The sequence below is a fragment of the Cygnus atratus genome, chromosome 2 (assembly GCF_013377495.2).
Source record: "Cygnus atratus isolate AKBS03 ecotype Queensland, Australia chromosome 2, CAtr_DNAZoo_HiC_assembly, whole genome shotgun sequence".
Lineage (NCBI taxonomy): Eukaryota > Metazoa > Chordata > Aves > Anseriformes > Anatidae > Cygnus > Cygnus atratus.
Genome location: NC_066363.1, coordinates 111,371,315 through 111,387,696, shown reverse-complemented (window position 1 = coordinate 111,387,696; position 16,382 = coordinate 111,371,315). Strand labels below are relative to the sequence as shown.

Below are 16,382 nucleotides of genomic sequence, written 5' to 3'. Positions count from 1 at the left end.
GACGTGGATGTATGTATAGAAATGGTAATGACAGAGTGGCCTGTCCCTGGAGATGGAAAACTGAGAACACTAGTTCTGATAGTATTGTGCAAGCAATGTGTATGGCCATGTGCAGCCATGGGTCTAGCCTAACTTCTGTAGGGCTTTAGGACCACAAGTAGAGTAAGGAATGGTTCCCAGTGAAAGTATAGAGGAGGGAGAAACCTTTTCTTGAATGTAAATCTCAAAATTTATGAATTTCATCTCTCTTTAAAATAAATTAATAAATAAATAAATAAATAAATAAATCTATTTTGAGCCAAATCCAAAGCTGGCAGAAATCCACAAGAAAGCACTTACTAATATATTTGATCTTATTATCTGTATCTAACACAGAACTTCATCCTGCTAAAAAGGTCAATATCAATAATTCATGGTATACTACTTTATCTTCCCTTCATGTCATCTTTCCATTTTAATTACAAGTTCCAGAAACTCAGATAAGGATTTATTAACTGGCAGCTTTCAGAAATCAACATTTGTAAGACAGTGGCCCTCAGCAGAAAATACTCTTCTCCAGCTACCTGCCCTTTTCTTCCTCCCAGCAAGTCCTCTCCTCCTTTTTCCTTCAGCCTTTTTAGGGTTTGCTTTCCTTTTTTCTTCCTGTCTGCAAGGAGTAGACTTTGTTACTTGACAGACGTCGAACACTTTATTGAATAAATGTTAACAATTGGAAGTGTTTCTGGATCTGTATTATTTTAATGTAAACAGATTATGTTACATCAGTAGGCATTTATGCTACCATGATCAGAGATCATTCTTTGTGTTCACATTTTCTACTTTGAAAGATGTTCATTTAAGAATGGGTTTAAAATTTCAAGTCAAGAATGTTTGCTCCAAAATTGCAGATATAATTTCTCTGTTTCATTCTCTTAACATGCAACATAGCACATCTCATTACATTCTGCCTCATCTCAACTCATACTACTCATAATATGTTTAAGACTTGGCACATGCAGTTCACAAACCAGAAAGCTGCAGAGAAAATGGGAGACTGTGAAAAAATATTCTCAGTGACTAATACTAATTGTAATATTTAACTTAAGTTTAAGAAAGGAATTGGAAGGTGGAACCAAGTACTGTGGAATTCAAGAGACAGCAAAACTAGCATGGATGAGAGTTTGTAATCTGTACTATGTGAGCTGCACAACAAGTCAGTGAAAAAGGTAGGAATAAAACCTAAGATTCATGTGCAGGCACCACATTTACCATCGTATATTGCCATACCAGATGATGTAGGAATTCACTCTGTGGGATGATAATCAATATCCTTGTAGGTAGCTAGAAAGTCTCTCAGATTAGATGGACCTAAGTACTGGGTGATCATTGAAGATTTAGTTGCCCCTCTTGTCTATCTTGTCCCTCCATAGAAGTTTCATATCTGGCATTTATGCTGAGGCCAATCCTAAAGAATTAATATGTGGAAGAGTCTTCTTGCAAAGTACTGGAGCTCCTTCAGCTCTTTCAAAGTTTTAATCAGTTAAGCACATTTGTAGCCTAGAGTGTAAATACAGAACCCTAACACTACAAGATCAGATTAGGCTCCTTACATTTATCAAGGAAGTAAGTCATTTATTACGTCCTGTGATAAATATTTATGCATGATAATTAGTCGGTTCATGTCTATAAGTAAACTTTCAGTAGTTTAATAAAAGCATTTTGCAGTACACCTAAGCTAAAAAAAGGATTGTCTGCACTCGTTCTGTTTTAATAGCAAAATAGTGACTTTATGACCTGGCAAGTCCTCTGTGTTCACCGGATTTCATCAAGAAAGATGCATTCTGTTAAGGTCATTTTGGCCTCCACTTTTTTAATGATCTTTTTCATCTTGCAGAAATTTCTTGTACCACAGTATTTGAGGACCCTACTACTATATCACGTTGAAAAAGAGAAGTTATCCCCTTTATAGTTGGAATAATGAAGCATACAGAAGCTAGGACCCACATCCGAAAATGCTGTTAAGTCAGTAGAGACAGAATAGATACCTACAGTTCTTCGTGTAGTCCAGAATTGAATTATTAAGAATTGTGCTTTTAATTTCGTCCTGTTGGCGAGTCTCCTAGTGTCTGCTGTGTCTGCTAGAACTTATTCTCCATCCAATTGGAGGTTCTTTTATTCTCTGTCCAGTATCTCATTTGATTCACTTATCTCATTTGACACTCCTTCAGCTTTTTCATGATTGGCAGTTTGCTGGTTTGTGGTTTGCATAATGTTTTAGTACTGTCTAATTGTGCTTGTTGCACTGTAGCTTAGTGGCTACCATTTTTCTTACCGTATCTCTACAACCTAGTATTTTCCTCTGTCAGCCAGCAATCTCATGTACTGAGATTTTCTTGCACATTCAGCTTCTTGAGTTTACTTGATATATTCCTATCATAGAGAACTACTATGAATTCCTCAGTTTCCAACAGGGCACTCCCTTGCTTGCAACATGCACAGCCACATTCTCATCATAGCTCAAAACTTAACCACCCAACTCTTGTGTAGACTTAAAATAGTACCAACTAATTTGGCTGTTTTCTCACTGTCTTAAGTGAAGCATGTCATATTTTGGCTCACTCAAACCACCATCTTCCGAAGTAGCTCTTGATTAGCCTAGATACTTCATTTTCATCTTTGCTGCATAATATAATAGGAAACGGTTGTAATGGGAAAGACTTTTCCTTAACTCTGAGCATCAGGCCAATCATTACAGTTTTGAATAGGAATAGGCTAAATTGTGATCCTTGATTGAAATGGAGACTTTCTTGATGAACTGCAACTCAATACTATTGTGCTCCTCTAACACATGATATCTTAGTGCATGTCTTTGGCAGACCACACAAATTCAGGCTTCAGCATGGCAGCTTTCTAAAGACTACATTAATACATTTTCCAAGTCTGTGACATGTGACTGCAATTTTTTGTATCTTCTGTTCTCCCTTGGAATGTTCTAGCCACAAATATCTTTGTAGCATGCACTCATGACTCAATGAGATTGTGGACAAAAGACACAAAAATAGGTAAGTGTCTGATGCATGACTTAGGTTAGGTATTTCACAGTATTTTATTGAAGAGAAGTACTAAACCAAAAGAGAATGGAAGGTGAATGTTGGTACCTTAAAAGACCTTTTTCATTTAGGAGGAGGGAAATTGTATTTTCAAGCCAAAAACATAAATCCTCATCAGTACCCAATCTGTAGAAGTCATGCCATTCCCTGTCTTAAGCCTTATATGTTCAGTCACTAAGTACACTAAGGTCTAAGGCAACCCTGGAAATAAGACAGAACTGCTTTGCCATATGGTTCTAAAGAAGAACTTAAGAGGATCACGTTCTGGGGCATGCAGGAAAAGGTACAGATAATTTAAGACTTCCCTAAGCAAATTACATTTCATGATTCTCCATTAAGTCAACTCTAGATCCTGACATTAAAATCCATCCACTTAATTGTTTTACTTCGTAATGGATTTCCATTTCACTCTTGACTTTCCGTACTTTTTTATAGAGTTGTTTGTGGTCTTAAGGTTCAAAAAGAAGCAAACAATTCTTGGTCACATAATGCCAAATTCTTTGTGCAGAAGTATGTGCTCTCTTTAGTCAGTACCTGATGACATGTCATTCAGATGTCTGGGGAAAAAAAATATCTACTGTCATTTTTTTCACATCCTGTTGTTTATTTGCTGACATTGGTGCTATTATTGCTGCTTTTGCCATTATAATCAGGGAAAACAGCTATTAACAGACCTCTTACCACAATATACTGAGTATTTTTCAAAGAAACCAATTCTTTGTAAACTGCTTTTCTTAACAAACCTCTAAGATGTTGGTTGGGTTAAATTGCCATATGAATTTCATAGTTAGACGTTTATTTCTCTGCAAGAATTTTTTATGATCTGATCTGTGTTTAAAAGACAGTGCTCTTTCGGATCTGTTTCCAACAATCTTTTCATAGTCTTCAAGTAGAGTTACTGTCAAAAATTTTGACACTGCCTCAGGTTTACTTCAGCCTTAACTGTAGCCCAACCACAATCTCATCAAGTTTTAAGTTTTAAACAGAACTTCGTGTTTTAGCGTCAAATACGCTAGGAAGCCAGATCTTCAGCAGTACAAACTGAGGGCTTATATCACTTTATTCTAGGTAACAAGTGTAACTAAGAACTCAAACAAGTACAGTTCAGGAACATTAAGATGTACTTTTTGTTTACTTCTGGAGGTTAGAAGAGATAGTGAATATAGAACAAATCCCTCATGAAAGTGTTGAAAATTTAATGGAGGACACCATTGATATGTTTTATTAAGCACAATTATAGATTTCCATAGCACAGATATAATACGCCACCAAAATTCTCCGTGGAAGATTTATAACTCTGTAAAATCTCCATATTTTTTCATTAATAACAATTGGTTTCAGCCAAATTAATTATAGGGCACTTTGTTAAGAGATAAGATAGTGCTACTCTAATATTGTTTTGTGGTTCGGGCAGTTTATCATTCAGTTGTAGTCCTTTGGTTCTTTAGCTAAGTTCTTTTGATTAGTGGATTGATATTTTGACCAGCAGAGCATTAAACAGAGAAATTGAATAGACTGAGCTCTAGCCAGTAGCTCAGCAAATTTTGTACCTGGCAATGTAAGTCGTGTATAAAGACAATTCCTATCAAATTTACTTATGCCCTGTCATCCTTACCTTTTGCCTGTTATCCTCAGTTACTTCCTCTGAGGACTTCTACTCTCTCAAAGTGAAGACGAAACCAGTCTACCAGGTCAGTTTTATGGAATGTGATAAACTGCTAAGGACACTCAGAGATGTCAGAGTGTCTGGACCCTGAAACTTATGTTCTGCAATGGTTTCCACTGTTGACAGGCAAGGTTTTTGGAACAGGCAAGAAATATCCAAACTGATACCATTCTGCCAGTCAGAATCTCTCATACGAATGGGAAGGCAAGCATCTTAAGCTTCGGTGCTAATTGCAGAGGAGTCTTGGGGTTCTTGTGCAGCACTAATGAGGTCGTCTCCTCTCCCTCATTAAAGAATCTGTTTATTTAGCCTAAGGATGGTAATTAGATTTTGGCCCAATTTCTTATATTTAGTCTTATTTCTATCTTTGTTAGCGAACATATGCAAAACTTTGCTTACAAGACTAGGAGCTGATTATATTTTGTGGAAAAAAAAAGAAAAAAAAAAGAAAAGAGCAAACCTTTGATAATCTGCTGTTTTTTCTGCCCATTGAAGCACATAGCATGTCATGTATTGTTTTCACAGTCCTGTGATATGTATGTTCTCAGACACATGTCATTTCCCACACTGGTTACATGCAATAATACGGAAGAAATGCCCAGGAAAAGGGGCCATGATGTGATTTTATTTGAAGATGCCGTTATATTTCAAGAACTTCACTGTCTATCTCATTTATATTCTCCATGGACTCAGCCTGCAGTTTGCATTACCTGCACCAGTATCAGGCAATAGTTAAGTGCTGTGCATGGAGTTTGAAAGTGTGCAGACACAAAGCACCTGAATGCAGGCTCCCTGGCTTCTCTCTGGCTGAGCAGATGGAAGATGGATAAACAGTTAACTTCCGACTGAGTCATAAAATCAATATATACAGAGGATAAGTAGGGAAAGGAAAAGGAAATGACAGCTGAAGAGAACATGCAGTCACAATCTGCACACAGTGTCAGTGTCCTGAAGCAGTAAAACTTCAGGAGGGCAAAATTCCAGCTTGGGGAGGGGAAGGATAAAAAATGTTAAAGCATGATGTACCTGTGTAGATGCTAACATACAAGTAAACTTTAAGTTCAGCTGTTTGAATGCTGAAATGCATTTGTCAACAAGTGAACAAGGGACGATGGTGCTTTTTACCAGATGGAAAATTAGTCTTAGCTGGCGGTTGAGTTCTATGATAAGTCGCTTCATCTTTGTAGCTAAAAGCATTCATTTGCTAGGAAGAAATGGAAAAGAGGAAACAAAAGAGCAAATGCATTGAAACACTCAAATGAAGATTTGTGGAAATTATTCTGTACTACTTATTCAAGTACAATGCTAACTCGTCTTTGATTCCTAGGTCGCTAACCCAGGCATCAGGTCCACATGAAGGAAGTTTAACAATGCTCTTGTGGTTCCTAGAACCTATGTGTCCTTGCACTGGCTTATAGCAGCAAATTTTATATGAAACCATCTCTCACAGAAGGCCTCAGCAAAACGGCCATGGAGTGAAAAGAAAAATTCAAGGTAGTAGCTCCTTAAAAGGATGAATGCATATGGTTATGAACATGTTGGGTAAATTATTTCTATTATTAGATAAACTTTTCCTTTTTCAGGTTCAGTTTTGTAAATTCTCAATTCTATTTTTATATGGTTTGTAGGATGCATAAATATTTGGTACAGTTTGCCAGCAAAGTCTGCAGGTTTAGTTTCTACAGTAATTTTTACTATTTCTCTTGCTATTACTCTTCTTTTCTAAGAGTATCTCTCAAAATAAAGAGTAACTCAAAGTACATTGTTTATGTGATAGTTTTAGTAGAATGGGCCTGTATTTTTATAAATATTATGGAAACAAGAAATAGCACATGTAGCAGGTTATGCTACAGTTTAGCAAAGGAAAAACTAATGTAAACGATCAGCTGGATGGAAAATCTTTTGCTTTATTTACTGCTTTATCAAAGTTACTGATGGTTTAAATGCACTTGCTTGAACAAGAAAAAAATAAATTAACAGTGCATTATTGTGAGTCATTTTATTTGTAGAACATTTATAATTTCTGTCTTTTTGGAAGGAGGTATATTAATTATGATCTTATACTGTCAGAAGCTAAATTTCAGTTAAATTCTTTCAAAATTTTGGTATTTCACAGATATCGCCAGCATTGTCATAGTGTGAACTTCAAGACTTCTCAGTCTACTAGAAGTAACAACTTTAGGTAATGCCAAAGACGCAACGTATTTTAAAGGAATAATAACATGCTGAAAAGATCCCACCATTTCAGCATTAACTGAACAGGTACTTGGTACAGTCCTTCTAGACTGTTTTTTTTCACGATTAGACTCAGATATATCTTGAATAACTACTTTACTTCTTTTATAATTAAATAAATGCATAAAGATAAAATGATGATATACTGACTTGCTGCAACTCTGAAATGACAGACCAATCATTCATTTCTTCTACAGTTCAGAGCATCATTCTCTGCACAGGCACTCACCACTGTCTGAACTTGGACTAAACATTTAAAACTTCAGCACAGAGCTCCATCGCCTGTGTGAAAGGAATAATTTGTAGCGCTTACTCCTCTCATGGGCCAGACAGTGAGAGGAAACTTTTTGGGCAGCAGTTTGCAGATTTAGAATCATAGAATAGTTTGGGTTGGAAGGGACCTTGAAGTTCACCTAGTTTCAAGCCCCCTGCCATGGGCAGGGATGCCACCCACAAGACCAGGTTGCCCAGGGCTCCATCCAACCTAACCTTGAACACCTCCAAGGATGGGGCATCCACAGCCTCTCTGGGCAGCCTGTGCCAGTGCTTCACCACCCTCTGAGTGAAGAATTTTCTCCTAATGTCTAATCTAATTCTATCTCTTAGTTTAAAACCATTCCCCCTTGTCCTATCACTACACTCCCTAACAGAGTCCCTCTCCATCTTTCTTGGAGGCCCCCTTTAGATACTGGGAGGCCACAATGAGGTCTCCACAGATCCTTCTCTTCTGCAGGCTAAACAACCCTAGCTCTCTCAGCCTGTCTTTATAAGAGGATGCTCCAGCCCACTGACCATGCTGATGGCCCTCCTCTGGACCTGCTCAACAGGCCCATGCCTCTCTTACGCCTGGGACACCAGAGCTGAGTGCAGTACTCCAGGTGGGGTCTCACAAGAGTAGAGGTACAGAATCACATCCCCCGACCTGCTAGCTACACTTCTTTTGATGCAGTCCCAGATTCAACTGGCTGAGCTACAAGTGCACATTGCTGTCTTATATTCGTTTTTTTTGTGCACCAATACCCCCCAAGTTCTTCCCCATAGGGCTGCTCTCAGTCCACTCATCACCCAGCCTGTGTTCATGTTTGGGTTTGCTTTCAGGGTTACTAAAACCCTGGACAAAAGTAATACTCCCAGGTGATATAGCATGCTGGTTTAGGAATGATTAATACTCCCAGGCACTCGAGCATGCCCAGGCACTCAAGGATGTATCACTCTTGTTGCACAGGTACAAGCCGATGACACAAGCTGTGCTGAGTAGATACAGCATGCCTAGAAAGTATTACATTTATTGTTCATGCTCTGTAACATGTATTTGCCTATGCACAGTGCATCTTGAACAGATTGAGCTCACAGTGTCCAAGCAAAGTGTCGATAGAGCACGCATACAGTGAGTCTACAGTAAATCACAAGTGGGCAGGCTTAGGATTTCTGTGGTTTATTTTTGTGGCCAATTTATAGTTACTGCAGGACTTCTATAAATCCTGGGCAAATACTGAAACTTCCCAAATTCTCACTGGATGAGAGAACACGCACAGGGAAAGGGTAAGGACCAGTGGCATAAGGCTTTGGCTACTTCTTAGGCAGGGGGATGGGCCAACATAGCTGTACCAGCCAGAGCATTATAAGGTCTTTCTTCTGCACCAAAGACTTCATTATAGCGTAGAGATATCTAAGCTGGTTATGGTAGTAGTAGCGATCTACTTTGGAAAAGCAGGCTGTCTGCTTTGCTAGTAGTGCAGACTAACAGGAGTTGGTCTGCAGAGCAAACAGTTGGTGCTGAGGACCTGAAGCCCATACTGTACCCATTTATGTTGTGGCGTGCTTTCATTTTTGTTTGTTTGTTTTCTTAAATTCAGATTATCTGTCATTCAGTCCCAGGACATGAATACCCACTTGCAGCTGCAGTTGGCTAAGTCTGCTCCTGTAGAAATTCTTCGAGTTTAGTTCAGAAAATTGATCTGGTTTGCATACAACAAGATCACAGTAAGAACAACAGCACAATAAAGGGAGACAATCAGGGCATTCACTTCAGAAGCATACTCCCGATCCAGACTAAAACAGTAATGTAGACATTGGCAGAGAGGTCAGCATGGTCTGATTTATCTTGCCAAGCAGTTGGACTTGTTGGTCTGCACAGACCTTCAGGCTAGCACAGCAGATCTGCTGCTGCTGTCCAAACTGGCAAGCTCAGTTCGCTCCACAGTGCACCACAGGCTTTAGCCAAGATACAAACTGATTTTAGCAGCATAAATGGCCCAAAACTCAGGGAAAGAGAAAGACATTTTAAAGCTGCTGTCTTACTGTGTGCCAATACTGAATCTTGCTGGTGAAAACTGATGTGAAAAACCATAGGTTGACGCTTTCAAAAGTAGCCTTTGTCCTTCTTGTCCTGTATAAGGCAAGAGAATGTAAGGAAGCCTCAGAAGATATTTTTGAAGATTTTGGCACAAAAGTCTTGCTCAAGTCTACATAGGAGGTCATAGGCAGAAACACACAACAGTCCTCTAGAAGGTGATGATTCATGTTTTTAAAACTGCTCTGAGACAACAAGAGTAGGGAATGTATAACTTTAATAAAATAGAAATACAATTTGTTCTTCACTTTGGTGTTACCTTTTTATCCAGCATAGTCAAGAATTTGTCAACTGCAGCCTTTTAAAATATTGTTCTTGTTAACCAAGTAGAATTAGGGTTTTGTAAGCCTAATTTCAAAATTTGTAAGGGAAACTACTGAAGATTGTTCCAATTTAAATTTTAAATTACCTTTTTCATTTTTGGATCAATCATTTCTTTCTGGAAAAGCATACAAACATATTTACATTTTTTGAACATTCAAATAACTAAATATTCATGGAAGTACATGTCACAGGAAAGAAGACAATGCAGACACAGCTGAAATCAGTAACATGTTAAGATCTTCACCTTCTTTAAAACTTTAGAAAAGAATAGGTTACAATCAGACAGTAAATGTCACAGGCTCCCATCGGTGGTTTTACACAAATGATACCGAAAGCAAATGCATCAACACGATAGTCATATTGCCATATAGAAAATAGGAAAAACTCTGGAGTCTAGAAGATGACGATCAAATTCAGCCATAGGTTCTTAAGATGCGGGCAGAATCCCATGTTACAGCTCACTGAAGTTAAAAAACATACACTAGCCACCATACTCTGTCGAAATAGATTTGTTTACTTACACAACAAGCAAACATATTGTGCCTCAATGATATTTCTAAACGTGTATTTGCTTGTTGGTATCTATTTTTAAGCAAATAGAAGAAAATGCATATGTTTGCATAAAAGCTTGTAGATGTCTGAATCAAGATCCCCAAATGAATGTTTTGACTAACCCCAAATCTGTGCCACTTCTTTTAACTCTTCATATATAGGTGTGCCTGAGCTGTTCTGGCTTAGGAGAGGTTTGCTTATAACTTACACAGAATAGTTGAGTCAGCTTTTAAAGGCATTGCTTTCATTTGTTCCATCAGTTAATTTTAGATACCCCTTGGATTTGTACAAAACAACATGACTAAGGATATTTGTAATAGTCATTGCGATGAAATATTATGTGGTAGGCATGCAGCCTACTGCCCTGCAGATGAATTGTGCCAAACAGGTAACAAATCCCAACCGGTTCAGACATCTTGCAATATGAGATGTCCTGCCAAGAATCAAGAACAGGGGAAGTGTGGGTAGTGCAACTGCGTATCCCTGAGATACTGTAGTACTATTGCTAGGCCATAGACTTTGCACTGAGTTTGCAAGGTCCCAGAACTGCTGGACCTGCTCTGCCAAGACTTTTCTTGACCTTCCCACAACTTTGTTTTACACAGTTTAGCTCTAACAGCAATACTTCTAATTGGCCAGGTGTCTATGAACAATTTGATTTACTTTTGTTTATCTTTGTATCATACCACCGTGACTTTACAACTCTAACGTAACAAGACAGAGTAGAGAAATGCAGGTCCGGTAAGATGATGAAGGCCTTGAGAACTGGAGACACAGGATGTACAGTAGTTGAATATGGGCATGGGATAATAAGAGATGGGACACAAGCTTGGCACCAGTGCCCCCACAGTCACAACAACTTGACAATGGTCAGGTGCAGAAATGTAGACCTGGAGATGGACAAAAATAGATGTAGGGACTGACAAAAAGAACAAAAAAAGTGACATCTAACAAACATAAAAGCCAACATGTATAATGAGTTTGGTTGGAATGTGGAGCTACAGACCAGTGAAGAAAGAGCAAGATATAAGTGTTAGCAAGGACATAAGATGACCCTGTGCAGATCCTCCAGGGAGAAAGAAGAAGCCGTCAACATGCACATCGTATTCCCCACTGTAAGGGACAGCTGACAGCTCACCCTAACATCCCAGGCCACCACCACCAGAATGAAACCACCAACTTCAGGACCTAGCAGAGCAGGGGAAAGGTGAGGATAAATAATATCAGGAAAAGGGGTAGAAACTAGGAAATGTGAATAACAGTTTTAACCGTAGTATTATTAATACTGATTTTTTTTCCACATAGACTTATTTTTTTCTTGCATCTTCTGTAGTCACAGACCACATGCAATTGGAAATAATTTCAGTTTTTGTGGGCAAATTGAGAAATGCACTTCAAAATTTGTCCCTTGTTGGCTAAAATAAGTACAGAGAAAGAAAAAAAATCAATGCCTGCACTGCATTAGTCTCCTATTTTGTCATTCATCCAGAGAATTTTGTTTTTTCTTTGTCAGAATTGTCACATTCTGGCTGACGAATGTTAAATGGTTGGCATGTTACTCGCAATAGATTGGATAAATACAGGGATTTTCCAGGGGTGAGGCAGGGAGCGTGCACTGATTGCTAATATTTTCCTCTATCAGTGGGCAAGTAGAGCTGTGCAACTGGATCAGAGCAAGGATGACTCTTAACTGTGCAATCTGCTGAGTTTATTCAGTATTTTTAAATTTCAGGAACAATCAGAATGATCGATCATGTTTGTATGATCTGCTCAGTAATTAAGGCTAGGTTCACACCAGGCTATACAGTTTTAAATGAGCTTATGCTATTGGCAGCTTTCATCTGCTTGCCTACAGTTTTTTTTTACTGTATACACAGAATTTTGCCCCAGGAAAAAAATCTGCAGAAAACCCTCTGCTTGCGGATTTGTAGAATAAACTGCTTGGATCTTAGTGCGAGCATATTCTCTCAATGCACACGCGTAATTTTCTTGTGAATGGCATTTATGTGTGTACATCAAAAGAAGAAAATCCCTAAGGGCTCTGTTTAAACCAACAATAGCAGAGAAATTCAGGAATCTCCCACCAGAGCATGCCCCGTTTTGCCTACTTTGTATCACGCAGGCTTTGAATGAAATCTGTGGCAGCCAGGCGAAACAGGACACGCACCGGCTTTCTGCTTGCTCGCTCGCACAGGCTTAAAATTAAGCCATCAGGAATTTATTGGCTGTCTAATGGGCGCACATCACCCATGCAGGACTTTGTTGGTGCTACGGGGATGCTATAGGGGACGCTCACCACCGTGTGCCCCATCTGCAGCTTTGTGTCAGCCGCCGGGGTGGGGGCTTGCATTTTGGGATGGTACAGGGGGCCAGTGTGGGGGCTGATTAAAAAATCACCATCATCATCATCATCAAAAGTAAAAATTCCACCACCACCACCCAGCCTTTAAACGGGACTGATGGCAAGAAACTCCCGAGCATCCAAACCTGCGGGAGGGAGGGAAGGAGGGAAGGAGAGAAGGAGGGAAGGAGGGAAGGAGGGAAGGAGGGAGGGAGGGAGAGAGGGAAAGAGAGAAGGAGGGAAGGAGGGAGGGAGGAAGGGAGGCGCTGCGCCCCGCCCCGGCCCCGCGGAGCTGCGCGGAGAGGCGCGGAGCGGGGATGCTCAGGATGTCCTTCAAGGTGAGCCGGGGGGGGGGAACACAAGGGACAGGAGCATTTAGCCCTCCCTCTTCCTTTTTCATTTTTTATTTTTTATTTTTTTAGCTTTCCGTGCCGGCAGCCGGCAAAACGTTCCATCGTGTTCTTAGAATTAGAGCTTCGTTAATTAATTAATTTATTCATATTTTTAGAAAGAACGGTGGGAGGGGCGGTTTGGGGGGGTGGGGGGAGAAGGAAACAGAAGCGCCCTTCCCGGTCTGTGGGGTGCCCCTGGGGCGCTGCGGAGGCAGGCGGAGGAGCGGGTGCTTTGCGCAGCTGAGGTCCCCCCGAAGGACGGATGCTCAGCGGTACACAAATCACGGCCCTCCGCTGGCTTCAGGGTCTGTGCTCCGTAGGTTTTGATGCAGCCGGGAGCCTCCCCTCGACTTTTCCAGCCCTCTCTGCTGGCCCTGGTTGTGTAATAGTTAGGAAGCAGCTTTTATCCCTGCTCCCCGGCTCAGGCTGTGGTGGCCACTGAAGCTCGGCTGGTTCGTTCCCTTTTCTGTGATTCCTGTCACTGTGCTTCTGCCATCCAAACCCACGCCAGAGCAGTCATAGTCAAAACAATGCCTAAAATAAGTTGTTTTTTTTTTTTTAATCAGAGGACAGGATTAATAAGATCAATTGGCAAAGAGGGAAGCAAGCAGCAATTTGCTGATAATAACGGATTATATTTAGGCTAGAGGTACATCTCCTCAGTTCATGCACTTTCTGGATGCTGTGCTTGCTCTTCACTTATTGATCACCAGCTCCATGCCAGTCCTCTGCCATGTTGCTCATGCTGCGTTGCTTTACTGGAAGGGTTGTTCACTGTGTTTCCCTCTCCCTCTTGTTAATGCCTCTCCCCCGGCAGTGCTGGTGCTGCGCTTGCACGGTGCTATTTCGATGGCAGGACTGCTCAACGCTGCAGGTGGTTCCCAACTGCAGCCGAAGCCCTGATTTGTCAGGGAGCAGGGCACCTGCTGTGTGCTGAGTGGTGAAATCTCAGCATTCATCTCATTTTTTGTCCTTCCTTGGCCCCATACCTCTTTAGATCTCCTGCCCCTCCACTCTGTCTCCGTGAGTTGCTCCCACCTTTGTTTCTCATCAGCACCCACCCTAATTTGCTCATGGCCTTTCTCCTCTTTTTTTGTCAGCAACTAAGGTGCCAGCCCCCTATTGTTGCCACCTCCTACCTTTTTGGCCTCCATGTTTTTGTTGTTGTTGTTGTTGTTTTAACCTTGTCCTTCAGATCTTCTTTTCTGCTCTGTCCCTATCTGCTCCCTTTTTGTGCCATTTTTCACTTTGTGTTCCCTCCTGCCCAAGGTAGCTCAGTGCCTGCTCTCTCTCCCTCTGGAGAACTGCAGGCCTCTGTTTTTTTCTCTCTTTTCTGTGTTTTTTTTCCTTGGTATTTTCCCTTTCTCTCAGAAGGCTGTGCACTTACTTTGGACTCCAACCAGTCTCCAGTTGCTACTGCCTATTCATGTTTTCCATCTTATTATCCTTCTTACCCACAAGCTAGCATTTCTCATTCATTCTCATTGTCTATACACGTGAACATCCTCTCTTCGTCTACCACATTCTCTGTGCTTTTGCCTGCCTTAACTTACACCTGTATCTTCAACTACCTGTCTCTTTACTCATGCTCCATCATGTAGGATGTATTACTATCTAATAAATTAGAGTCTTTACTAAGTCTAAAAATAAAGTCTTTCCTCCAAAGTCCCACTAACTTTTTCTGTTATATCATGCTTGATTCTGATTTCCAGTTCTTTTTCTTAAAACGTTTCACTTGACTCCTCCTTTCCATCAGGACTGGTTTGGAAACTGAATAAGAAAAGGAAATTTTCTTGTATTTTGACAGTACAAGGAACCAACTTCTGGACTAGTGTTCTCCTTCTCTCTTTTCTTTCTCTTTTTCTTTTCTCTCATCTTTGAGATCACTGTTTAAGAGCTAGACTCATCCTCCTCAGCTGTTACCCTACCGTGACCTGCCTCTTCTTTGCAAACAGCAAGTGAAAGGTAGGGCAGGGAGCAGGAACTGGTTGTCACAGCATTTAAATGATACTTTTCTCCTCAGTCTTCCTTAGATGACACATACAGTTACTTTATCACATTTTACTTTTTCTGCATTCCTGTGTAGAAATGGTCTTGATAAATTTATAAGATATATTTTCCTCTACTCCATTTTTGAATAAGTATTTTTGCTTGATGTCAACACAGCATCAATAGAAGGCAAGCATTTCACCTCTGAGCTCTCCAAAAGGCATACAAACAATTGAAATGAATAATGCAGCCAAATTTTGCAGTAATGCTTTAGAGACCGTGATGAAATAAAGGAAATTGTATCCCGAAAATTGTTGGTGCTGGAGCAAATGACATAATGAAATATTAGCTAATGCTTTGGTGAAAAATGGCATCACTTTTTCCAAAAGTTTAATACGTTCTGTTCCCTGACTGTCAATGCTGAGAATCATTTGTTTATTTTAAGAAGTTTTTAGGAGCAGACTAGCTTTATGATAAGAATTGCATCAAAACTTTATCCAAGTAATCTCTTGAAATTCAATATTGCCTCTCCCTAAGAAGTATCTGATGAGACAGGACTGAATTCATAACTGAGCAACAGCAGTCAAGGTGTATGTCATATCCTTTGGTTTAAAACCAGTTCATTGCTAAAAAAATATTCAGTTAATCAGATTAATAATTCCAAGATAATATATCATATTGTGTCTCTTAATGATGTCAGTATTGTTGATATCACCTGAAAACGAAGAGCACACAGATATAAATCCTTGGTTTGAAGGCAGTAGACAAATTGCTACATGGTTCTTCTTGAGGTTGTCCCTGTAGAGTGTCCAGGTTGCTTGAATGGTTTTACAAAGTCCATTCATCTTAGCATATAAAACAGCTCAGATTTGCATTTGCTTTTTCTATCTAATCATTACATAGCTGATAGTCTGAGCATGCTCTATACACAACTGCTATGTAAGGAATCCCCAGCACTGTGGGGGTCACGAGGGGAATTACAAGCACTGATAGTGATCATTACAAATTGGGTCAGAAACACCACTGGGAAAAACCTAATTTCATGTCCTTGATGCATTTGAGAGTTCTTCCTTGAATCTAATCCAAAGTGTGAGGACATCTTTGCTGGAGAACTACTGTAGGAATTACAGAATATCTTAATAAAGACAATATTCCTATGACCTCTATAAATAAACTAGAGCAAAAAGGACAACATGGACCACTGTGTGTTTAGGTCACCTGCCTGCTACTACATACAATTTGAGTGGTTGTAAGGGTAAAGGTAGAATAACCGTGCTTCCTGACTGGTCACAAGCAAGGACCTACTAGCAAGAGAACTGCTAGCTCTGTTTTAATCCACATTATGTGTAAATTCACCAGAGGAAAAGCAATTTACCAGCTGTAAAAAGAAAACCAAAATTAAGCCTATCATGTTTGTTGTAATTTTCTTTTTCAGTCTCCT

The 16,382-nt window shown here is 40.0% G+C and overlaps 1 protein-coding gene across 2 annotated transcripts in view; it reads left to right on the top strand.

Annotated features, from left to right (window-relative positions):
• Window positions 1-12,809: 12,809 nt before the first annotated feature.
• Window positions 12,810-16,382, top strand: part of ANKRD29 (ankyrin repeat domain 29) — a 32,455-nt gene continuing 28,882 nt past the window's right edge. For both annotated transcript variants that reach the window (XM_035564070.2, XM_035564069.2), the window contains exon 1: window positions 12,810-12,898. In XM_035564070.2, the coding sequence (XP_035419963.1) occupies window positions 12,878-12,898 (21 nt within the window). In that variant the 5' untranslated portion in view covers window positions 12,810-12,877. The remainder of the gene's footprint in view (window positions 12,899-16,382) is intronic.